This window comes from Lipotes vexillifer, unplaced genomic scaffold, assembly GCF_000442215.2.
Source record: "Lipotes vexillifer unplaced genomic scaffold, Lipotes_vexillifer_v1.1 scaffold1017, whole genome shotgun sequence".
NCBI classification, from domain to species: Eukaryota; Metazoa; Chordata; class Mammalia; order Artiodactyla; family Lipotidae; genus Lipotes; species Lipotes vexillifer.
The window spans coordinates 873017-884823 of NW_006772141.1; the positions used below are offsets into that span (position 1 = coordinate 873017).

The 11807-nt window shown below is 47.4% G+C and overlaps 1 protein-coding gene across 1 annotated transcript in view; it reads right to left on the reverse strand.

Moving 5' to 3' along the window:
- Positions 1-11807, reverse strand: part of SERPINA10 (serpin family A member 10) — a 21388-nt gene that overhangs the window by 3941 nt on the left and 5640 nt on the right. Inside the window, exons 2-3 of the mRNA XM_007447315.1 lie at positions 2372-3143; positions 776-1049 (exon numbers count right to left, since the gene is read on the reverse strand). Coding sequence (XP_007447377.1) covers positions 776-1049; positions 2372-3095 — 998 coding nt within the window. The 5' untranslated portion in view covers positions 3096-3143. The remainder of the gene's footprint in view (positions 1-775; positions 1050-2371; positions 3144-11807) is intronic.

Consider the following 11807-nt stretch of genomic DNA (forward strand, 5'->3'; position numbering starts at 1 on the left):
TCTTTCCCTCTCTGTCACCCACACCCAGTCCGTTAGCCAATCCTGTCACCTCCGGCTTCGTCACAGATCCAGGACCCCACTGCTCCTTGTTACTTCCACTGCCGCCACCTGCAGAGCATCCTGACCTAGGTGGCTACGCTGACCTCCTGGCTGGTCCCCTTGCCCCTCCCACATACCCCTAGTGTCTCTTCTCAGCACAGGCCAAACTGCTCCTCTGCTTGGCTCCAGTGGCTTCTCGTCTCCCTTGGCAAAAGCCCAAGTCTTTTCCGGGGCCAGTAACGTACGGTCCCGGGTGACACCTGCTGGCTCCTCTGCGAGCCTCACCGGCTGCCTCGCTCTTCCTGGAATCCAGTAAGCACAGTCCCATCCCAGCACTTTCCCACTTCTGCCTGTAACTCTTCTCTCCCGCAGCGTACCCTCAGAATCCTCCTCCCTCTTAAGTGTTCACTTACCGCTGCCTTCTTGGCCAGGCCTTCCCTGGCCCCCACCTGCACCCCGCTGGTGCCCTCATCACTAGGACGTGAGCTCCGCGAGGGCTAGCATCGTGCATGCGTCCCAGTGCCTGGCACGTGGGAGAAACTTGATAAGGGCTGGCCGAGTGAATGAATGAGCCAGACTCTGGGATAGATGCTGATAGACGGGGAAACAGGACAAACGCAGCCCCTGCCATCGGGGAGCCTGCAGCGGGCTGGGCTGGGACGGGCACAGAACGAAATTGTGGGTGCCCGTAGGGAGGGGCCGGCTGAGCTGGAGTAGGGCGACGAGGGAGCTGTACCTGGTTTTCATGTTCCTGAGCCACGTGTCCACCAAATCTGTGGTCAAGTAGTCCTCAAGGGCCAGGTGGTCACCTATCCTTCCCACGAGGACCACCAGCATGGTGGCATTTCCTCGGTAGGGCAGTCTGAGGACGTGGCAACGAAAATTCTTGTCAAAAGTGGAGGCAAACTTGCCTGCTCTGTACATCATGGGCACCTTGACTGCCTTGTACTTGTCCAGGTAGAAAGTGTCTGTCTCGGTGAGGACAGGGTCAAAAGGGGTCAGCCATTTCCCTGAACAGATAAGAAAGAAACTCGTTGCAGAAACCGCCCTCCGCGAAAGCATCGTTCTTGCTAAAGTAATAAAGGGCCAGTGTTCTATCCCCCTTTCTGCCCAACTAGGAGAGGCATCCTTATCAGGATTGTTTTGACCGCAGCTCAGGCGGCCAAAATAAATTCCCCAAAGATCAGCCTTTCGCAGGCTTCTTTCCCAGCTGGCAAAACCTGGATCCATCCAGAGGCCCTGTTGCAATCACACACAAAAGCACGGAGATATCTCCTAATGACCCCCCACCCCCACCCCGCCCCGTTCCCTCATTGTTCTGGACAAAACACTGTTTTGAGTGAACTTTTGTTTGAGTGAACAAAAGTCACTCATTCCAGCTGGAGCCCAAAGGACCCACCTCCTTCTACACTCGCTCCCTTGTGGTTGGTTAGCTCCAGCCTAGAGGAGACTTCAGGCCTGTCCCCAGCCCTGTCTGCAGGAGGGGCCCTCTGACCGCCACTTTGTCTAGTGCACACCATGTGCAAACAGAGGCCACTGTGGCAAAAGTGATGACATTCCTGCACATCCTGTGCTCGGTGAGGCTCTGAGGGCAGGGGCCCCTGGCTGACAAAGAGCCACACGACCCAGAGGAGGCTGCCAGAGTGTGGGCCCATGACGCTACACACTGATGTCTGACTGGCCTGGCTGACTGGAAGCATGTCCTCCTCCCGGACTTTGCAAGTCCCCTAGTGTCACCTTCCTGTTACAGCTGTGGCCACACCAGTCCACTCCTCCACGAGAGAGGCAGGATGGAAAGGACCCGGGATGAGCGTGTCAGGAGGCCCTCGTCTGAGTTTGGCCTTGCCGTTTATCATGTGATCTCTCTGAGCCTCAGTTCATCTCTATAGTAGGTGGGAGTGTCTGCATTTTCTATATTGAGAATACGAGGACAAGGGACTTTGTCACTTGCCCCAGGACACAAAAGTAGAGCGTGAAAGAGCAAAGATGCAACCCTAAAGCTCTCAGATGATATGGCTTTTTTTAAAAAAAAAAATGATCCAGAGGGTTCCCCGTGTCAGAATGTCAGAGGAGAGCTGTGTAGACATGCTTAGAAAACTTAAGCCCTGCAAGCACCTGGACCCCCAGGGCGGAGGCATCAAGTGAATACAGTCTTGTCACTGTGCCTGGTATGTCCTACATGTCCAATGTGTGCTTCACTCTGTTTGTAAAACCTGAGAACAACATGTTCCTAGGAGATCATTTGGCATCGACCATACACAGGCCCAGCAGGAAAGGAAGAGACAGGCGAAGAGAGCCATGGCTCTGGGAGGGCAGAACATTATCAAAGTACCTTTGAGCAAGATGTAATCCACAAGAATTAATTTGGTGTCAGGATTAATCTCATCAAAGAGTTTGGGAATTTTCCCCTGAGTCTCTTTGTTAACGTGATGATTCATGAGCCCTTTGGCCTGGGATGCGTTGTGAAAATTTATAGTCACACACTCCATATCGAAATATCTCTTGGAGAAATTGAGGAAGGCCTCTTTGACATCAAAGTCCTCGTGGATGAAGGCAAAACTCCCCTGGGTCAGGCCCAGCTCTGGATTGTGGGAGAGGCTTTCTCGGAGCTGCTTGAAGAGGGCAGGCAGGCGCGGGGGCCGGGTCTGGTTCACTGCGGGCAGGGTCTGCTTCAGGGCCTGCAGGCGGAGCCCCGTCTCCAGCTGGGCTCTGCTCTGTCCCCTGGCCCCCAGGGTCAAGGCTGCCACGGCCCAGGCCAGGCCGAGCGGGGAGAAGACCACGTTCCCGTCGTGCGTCATGGAGATCTTACGAAGCAGGCTGAACCCCAAGTTGGAGGTCTCCCCAGAGAGCTTCTGCCAGTCGGCCATCAGCCAGGGGGGGCCCTCGTCCTCCTGCAGTACCCGCGCCCCCTCGCTGCTCTCGGTCTGGGCCCTGGGGGTCGGCGGAGTCTCCAGTCCTGCCTGGGCCTCTGGTGAGTGGGGACCAGGGGTGGAACCGGGTACCAGCCACACTTGGGCCAGGAGGCAGGGCAGCAGGAGGCTCAGCACCGCCTGCATCTGGGCAGCGTGGGGGCCCGGGAGGCTTCCCTTCGGCGACAAGCCTTCCTCCGGAGAAAAGAGGGCAGAGATTATTTTTAACGGCTGATACACACCTCCTCCCTGTGTCCTGGTACAGCTCCTCCAGTGACCCGCTTCCTCCCTGGGGGACGGGGCTTAGCTCCCCAAGCCCTGCCTCGGGGACACCCTGAGCAAGTTGGGGTCCCACTTGTCACCTGAGTGGGGGGCGCATTATTTCACAGGGTGACACCGCCTCGGGTTTCCATCCAGGGCCGCGCCCTCAGGCAGCTCCTAGTCTCCAGCTTTCCCTAGTCATCCCACTTCCTCCAGCGGGGTGGCAGGCAGCCAGGAAGAGGGGGATGGAAGAGAAGGCGGTCTGGGTGCCCGGCCTCACTGCGTGCGGTCAGAGCCGCGGCCGGAGTCAGGAGGTCTTCCCAGGCTTTTACTGGTCTGCTTCGTTCACTGCCCTTGATCGCTAGATGATACGGCAGCCCGTCCAGGCTGAGCTGCGGGGACCTGGACCTGGGGACATGTTTGCCTCGGGACTTGGAGGGTCTGGGTGGCCATCGGGGCAGGGCAGGGGGAAGTGCTGACTTTGCCTGATTGGGTGGTGGGATCCCCCCTGCGGCTCCCCTAGGGCATTCCACCCAGCCCTGGGGCCCACTTACAGAACTCATCTTAGGAGCTCCCACCTTCACTCTCCCTGGAGCTCCCCAGCACAGAAACAGATAACGAGCTGACTCAGACCATGCGAGCCTGGGCTAAGCTCCACTTGGACAGTCTCATCTCATCCTCACTGTGACCTGTGAAGTGTGTCCTCTCACTGCCCCGAGGCTACCTATTCTAGTGGGGCCAGCCTTCCAGCACAAGCAGTGGGTCTCCAAACGCCGCACTCGCCACCACTGCCTCCGCTCTGGCCTTCCTCACATCCTTGGGCACTGAGCCTGGCTCCTGAGCACCTGTACAGTTTCCACCTGAATAAACCCCCGTGCGCTGGGCTGTGCCACCTGCCTGTCTCCACACACGGTTCCTGGTGCTCAGCTGACACCCCCAAGCCTGTGTCCCAGAGGCTGTCTGGAAGGTCACCAGGATGCACCCTCACCCTCTTCTGCCCACTGGACCCACTGCCCCAGGAGGGTCTCGTTGGGGGCAGGACCACTCAGCCCAATGTGCGCTGGGCAGGCGAGGCCGCAGACCTCACGGGAGCTCCCGTCAGCAGAGACCCTCATTCTCAGGCCACCTGTAGCAAAATGCGGCGACAGGGTGAGGTTCCCAGGCCTCTTCTCCCTGCCGCAGGGGGCTGTGTCCTCGGCCTGTGCCTGCTACAAAGTGACCCCTGGCGCCAGGACTCAGTGCGTTGCTCTTTGCTTTTGCTAAAGGGCGCCATAGAATCCGGGGCCTCATTCCTTCCACAGCTTCAGTGGCATGACCTCACTCAGTGAAATATTCCTGCTTTTACTGATTCTTAATATCTTTCATTTAAGGACAATCAGGTAAATGGAATTGTTCAACCATTCATTTTGTCAGTAATTAAAAATTGAGTAGGTATGAGAAGCTTGACAGTACTGGTTAATTCGTGCATTCTTTGTGGATTTCATTTAACTGTTTTAGTGACGTCTCCTACTAACATCACTAACGTGGAACTGAATTCATTATGATCTAGGAGAGAGTATTGGGCGTATGTCATGGACCTCAGAACAGCGTCAGTTTTTCTAGTACTTTGATTCATAGTCCACATTGACCCTGTTACTTAAAAGAATGGAGAATTTCAGTTTCTTTGTTCAAAAATAAATTTAGCAGAGTTAGGAACTTTTTATTTTCCACCACGCATGTGGGAGAAGAGGAAAGCAATTTGACAGAGAGAAGTCGCTACTGCTTATAGAGCTCAGAAATCTACAGAAGTCAGCTGCAGTCTTAGGCACTAAATTATCAACTAAGACAGTCAATCAGCGTTATGTTTGGAGGTTTCCTTTTTTTCCCACAGAACATGATAATTTCTAAAGTCGTTGAAATATTTGTTAAAACTATACTTCCAAGGACAGATACGTAAAAACAGTAAAAAACAAATTGGTGACAGTTATGAGTATCCACATATATCTCGATTTACACTGGAAACAAGGCTGATATACTCTTATAAAAGCTCTTAGTTTAACAACTTATCAAATAGCTCCTTTAAACCAGTTGTGTGACAAGGAAGGATCTCCCTCCATCTGTAGCTGCAGAGAAATAGGGACATCTCTATCTGTTAATTATGGAAACTTGCAGTTTTAAGGACATGTTCCAAAATTTCACTAGTTAGCATTATAAGCAAAAAAAATAGACCTGTAGAATCAACTTTACTGGCAGAAATGGAGAGGGCAAAAAAGGAGTTTACTTAATAGAGAGGAGCATGTAGAGCTTTTCTTCCATAACCTCATACACATTTAAAAGTCATTTCCATTACTTGATTTCCTGAGCTTTATAAAGACACCTTATTCTGGAGGAGTAAGTCCGTTTTGCCTGCAGTTAGTGGACATACGTGAAATATTTGAATTGAAATGGAACAGTCTCTCTGGCTTGGCCCTAGTGGTTTTACAGCGAAGATGAAATGAATTCAATTAAGTCAGTAATCTGTTCTCAGTTGTTATATAGCATGTGTGTGAGAGAGTGAGAGAGAGAGAGAGAGAGAGAGAGAGAGAGAGAGAGAGGAGTGTGTGTGTGTGTGTGTGTGTGTGTGTGTATTTGTAGAACAGTTTTTAAAACCTGACACTTAAATATAGTGAAGCACCGTTACAATGCTCAGAATTTTCCCCCTCGGTTGAAACCTCGAATTATTTTGTAAGATCAAGTACATTTTTCATTGGTCTGCATTTTTTCACCATGCGTATATATTTCGAAAATCTAAAACCTAGTGTCCTTGGAGCGTCTTCAAGCATATGTGGGGAAATACTAATTTTTTTATAGAGAATAGGGCCATTTTCTACCTTAAAGAGTAATGTCAGTTATCATTGTTATGCCATCATTGTTTTGTGCAAATATGTGCAGAGATAAGGGGAGAGTTTGATACGTATGTTCTATGAATCCTTCGATAATAATGAACCTTTTTTATAACTGGGTTTGGCCATATTTATTTCAGAGGGTATTGTGTTCTCATAGGCTTTCTTTTTTAGATTTCATCTCTTAAAAATGGGTAATTTGAGCCCTCTTTTATTTCTCTTTCTACTAAGTTTCCATAAATGAACCTCATTAGTTGAATACTAACAACTCACTTAAGAATGCCAACTGAAGTTAGTCATCTATTTTTGTTTCTTTCTAGGCTCTAGAGTTGCCTGGCTTACCAATGTCAGCTAGTGCCCTTGGAAGGGAATACAGGGATAAACTCATGTCCAGGTTTTAGAATGGTGAAGAGTTAGTCTCCGGACTGCTGCTTATTATTATTACCTAGTCACATTAAGTACTATTTACATAACTCTGACTTACTGTAATAAGATGACTAATCAATACATTAATTTTAAGTGTATTTAAATTGGATAGCAAACAGATAAAAATCCAATTAGGCCGTTAGTCAACATAGTTGACATTCCAAGATTAGTTAACTCTATTCACGGTTCTCTGAAATTACTCCTAAAATATTTTCTTGCCTCTATAACAGAAAATGACAGGCTGGGAAAGTATTTGCTGTTTTTCTTTGAACCTTGGGACAAAGTCCATGCTTATATTCCGTTTAGCCACAGTGGGTAACTGAGACGTGAGCACATGCTGCCTGTTGAAGTGTACGCACCCCATCAGATGTTGTAGACAGAAGAGTGAAATGGGCTTGGGGACTGGAGTCAGGAGAGGCAGGCTTCTGACTCTGCCATTGCTCCACTGGGTGACGTTTTCCTTCCTCTGAGATGCCCTGTATGATTTAGCCATTAGATGCCGTAGGCACAGCACCTGAAGCCCACGATACTTTTAAGGGCCCATGAAGATGTTTTACTTCTTGCAACAAGCAAGTTCCATACTTTGACTGCACTGGTGTAAAGACAGATATAACCCAGAATATATTCATCTTTATACCAATGCAGTCATAAAATATAATTTCTATTAAACACACACATATATGTTTTTTTTATTTTTACAGAGGGAGGAACCTGTGAAGACAAAAGTGCCTGGGGCCCACGAAAGCCATACTGCGGCCCTCTCTCCGGTTTCCCATTTCTTTGCTTTGTAAAACGAAGGTATTGAACTGTATGATCTGTGCCTCAGTTAACGGCTCCATGGAGTGGGTGGAGCCACATTGCAGCAGGACTCACCACGGCTATTCTCTTCTAATTTTAGGCACCAAGAAATGATTCTATAGTAGGTTAAAAATAAAACACTAATTTGCATTAGGGAGAAGTAAAGAGGGCAAAGCTCACGACCCACGGAGCATGTGTACTTGTCTTCTTCCAAAGGCTTCGTCTTGAAATAGAGTTCTGATCTACCATAGTTTTAAGTCCAGATACCAAGATGGTCTTTAGTCAGTAACAAAGGCTTCTTAGAAACAGGCTTTAAACACCAGACAGCTTGTACAAACATCTCCTTAAAATAAGTTTGAACTTAATATGCAGATTTATCTAAGGATGGCTCAAACTAGCATCTGAGGACAAGGGCGCGACACCCAGTGCCAGTGTCCTGTGTAAGTTCAGACACCTCAGATCCAGCGTCTGCTGTGGCTCTAAGGACTCACACATGTCATCAATCACAGGAGAGTCGGATTCACCACCCTGCCCAGAAATAGCACGATTCTGGAGGTTTCTTCATAGATGATGAAGTGAAACGGCCGGTCCACTTTGATGATGGGAGGCATGGAATAAGCAGTGATTTCTGACAGGGTTCCCGCCACCGCCTCTGTTCCTTCTTCATCCACCTCAATCATCGCTCTTTGTAAAACCTGGAAAAGGAAATACATGGAAGGCCGTTCGTGTGCCAGTGGAGATGAGGGAATTAATTGAGCCCCTGGACATTCCGTGTCATTGTCCTACCCACGGGGCCATGCTCTCGGGATTTAGTGGTACAGGGCTCATCTGCGCAGAGAGGAATGGTCTGAGGTTGCCCCAGTGACTGCCTTAGAAGCCCACAGAATACCAGGAGACACCAGGAACCGATTGTGAAATTCATTCTGGGCAGGGACCCAGGGACTCTGTCTGTGGCTGGCCAGTCCATGCACACATGCATCCAATGAACAAATACTTATTTAGCATGTACTTTGTGCTACTGATTTTTGAGCCGAGCTGCTGTTCCTCCTGGAAGGTTTTCAAGCCGTCTGGAACCCCTGAGAACTTTGACCTTCCTTCTGGCAGGCTAGGTAGGGGCAGGGTTGTGGTTAGGCTTCTGTAGCAGCTTCCCAGCACCTGGTACTGCTCTGAAGTGGTCCCTGGGGCAAGCCCCTGGGTCCCTGAAGTCTTCCTGAACTCTGGTGGCCTGTATTTAGGCCACCTGTTGTGTCTGAGAGGCCCTTTTGTCCAGGAACCTCATGTGAGGTGACTGACGGACCTGTATAATTATTATAAGAGGCGATAATGATAATAATCCCTACTGTTTTGTAGGGATATTTCAGACAGGGTTTCCACAAGGGGCGGGAAGTTAGCCAGACAACCTCTGGGGCTTTCTTTCATCTTTAAAGTGGTGCAGTTTCATGGAATTTTGAATGAATCTGTGAACCAGTTCCATTTTGGGATAAATTTCTCCTTGAGCACTGGGAGAGAAGAGAGAGAGCTCTCCATAAGAGAGATTAAACTGGTTGAACAGATGTTTTAAAAAGTAGCTCCAAATTCTTAAAACATCCAACTTGGGTGCTGTTTCAATTCTTTTGGAATTTTAATCTAATTTTCTACTACAGCTTGGCCTTTTATCAACGTTACATGGTATGTAAAAATATTCGTGGGTTTGGGCCCCAGTGGAAGATCCTGACTTACCTTGGATACTTTAAGATTTCTTTCAGTAACTGAGAGACCACTCAGGTCAGCCCAGGGTGAGAAGATTCTTCTGATTCCCATCTGTTTAAGCAGCTCATGCATCTTATACTTCTGGTCTAACTTGAACTTTGGAAAGAAAACTTCCATTTTTCTGTGGTACAAGTACATATAATGGTGAACTGTAGACAAAAGCCATAGATTCCGAACACTAAAAAGGTCACACTTTCTTTTTACCTTCCCCCAAGGTTATTCCCGCTAACAAGTCTCCCTCAGTTGACTAGAGCTCATTCTGTTCTTTTGTAATGAATGGTCTGACTCAGAGAAGAGAGCTTCAGCTTCAGGGAACCAGTTTTATTTCCCAGCCAATGACTGGCATTCTCTTTAGCAAAGAATGCCACACTTTGTATCCATTTCCCTGGGTTTTAAAAACAACCCCCAACCAACCAAATAGCTGCTGCCATCAGTCCTGCAGACTCCAGGCTGTTTTCAATACCCAGATTACAGAGACCCCCCCAGGATTTTAGGAGAACCTTCAGAGTCTGGGGATGGACAAGAGGAGGAGAATGAAGGGAATTTTCAACCCCCTACCTATCTTTAGCCAGAGGAACTCTGATATTATCTATTTTATATGTATGTATATATATATATATATATATATATATATATATATATATATATATATATATAAAGCAAGGAGAGGAATCATTACGAAGTTCATTTAGTTGAAAATACAAAGCAATCAACTTGAAACCAAAGACCACAGAAGTGGTCTTTCCCAAGTGCATTAAGCAGGACGTCTCATGATGAGGTAATTTGTATTTTACAACTAGCACAAAATTATTAGTTCATAGACATTATGACGACCAAGGATAAAACCAAGAGAAAGTCAGTCAAGTCCATTTAAAGAAAAATATTCAAGGAATAATTGTACCCATCATATGTACACAGGTTAGCAGAAGTGGGCAAAATGTTACAGAAATAATTGAAGCCTAGAAAAAAAATGAGATTCTGAATAGTCAGTTTGTCTTCTATACTAAAGAAAGAGGGGCAAACTTGTTTTGTTTTATCTCTTTTGATTGAAGTGTAGTTGATTTACAATATTGTGTTAGTTTCAGGTGTACAGCAAAGTGATTGGGTTATACATATATTTTTTTCAGATTCTTTTCCATTATAGGTTATTATGAGATATTAAATACAGTTCCATGTGCTATACAGTAAATCCTTGTTGTTTATCTATTTTATATAAAGTAGTGTGTATCTGTTAATCCCAAATTCCTAATTTATCCCTCCCCCCCTTTGGTAACCATAAATTTTCACTTTCCCTTTGGTAACCATGTTTGCTTTCTACATCTGGGAGTCTGTTTCTGTTTTGTAAATAAGTTCAGTTGTATCATTTTTTAGATTCCATGTATAAGTGATACCATGTATTTTTCTCTGTATGACTTACTTCACTTAGTATGATACTCTCTAGGTCCATCCACATTGCTGCAAATGCAAAATTTCATTCTTTTTTATGGATGAGTAGTATTCCATTGTATATATACACTACATCTTCTTTATCCACTCCTCCGTCGATGGACACAGGTTGCTTCCATGTCTTGATTATTCGTAAATAGTGCTGCTATGAACACTGGGGTGCATGTATCTTTTCAAATGACAGTTTTCATCTTTTCCAGATATATGCCCAGGAGTGGAATTGCTGGATCACACAGTAACTCTGTTTTTAATTTTTTAAGGAAAGCATTCTTATGACCTAGCCTCAGAAGTCATATACCATTACTTCTGCCGTATTCAGTTGGTCAAGACAGCCACAAAGGCCCATCCAGTTTCACAAGGAGGGGACAGAGGCTACAACTCTTCATGGGTCTGGGAAGGTTCCAGCACAGCATGTGGGACAGGAGCTACTGTTGCAGCCATCTTTGGAGAATACAGTCTGCCACAATTTGCATAATGACTTTCCTGTGATTTCCAGTTAATTGTTTTAGAATTTCTAGTTATTTCCTACACCTCTCTGATAGGAATCCAAACCACAAATGAATAAACTCCAGGTAACCCAGGCTATTCAACACCCAGTGCTGAACTTCCGGATGGGGTTGGGTCTCTCCGGGAAAATCAAAGGATGCTGCACAGCCCCAGGCAAGATAAGATCAAAGACCTTACTTCTGGGGCTTCCCTGGTGGTGCAGTGGTTAAGAATCCGCCTGCCAATACAGGGCACACAGGTTCGAGTTCTGGTCGAGGAAGATACCACATGTTGCAGAGCAACTAAGCCTGTGTGCCACAACTACTGAGCCTGCGCTCTAAAGTCTGCGAACCACAACTACTGAAGCCTGCAAGCCACAATTACTGAAGCCCTAGCGCCTAGAGCCCATGCTCCACAACAAGAGAAGGCACCGCAATGAGAAGCCTGTGCACCTCAACGAAGAGTAGCCCCTGCTCGCCGCAACTAGAGAAAGCCCGTGCACAGCAACGAAGACCCAACACAGCCAAAGACACAAACAAAACAAAACAAACAAGCAAAAGACCTTCCTTCTGCCCTCTTCGTTTTGTGGGTTGCCATAGTGATGGGAAGGGCAGAATGGAGAGGAGACTAGAAACATTATCATAATCTTGGAGCTTATAAAATCAATGCCAAAGTTCACAAACACACCTGCCCAAGGCAGGTAGAACTGGGTAATTTCAGGGACCCAGGATATGAGATTAAAAAAAAAAATCAGGGGCTTCCCTGGTGGTGCAGTGGTTGCGAGTCCGCCTGCCGATGCAGGGGGCGAGGGTTGGTGCCCCGGTTGGGGAGG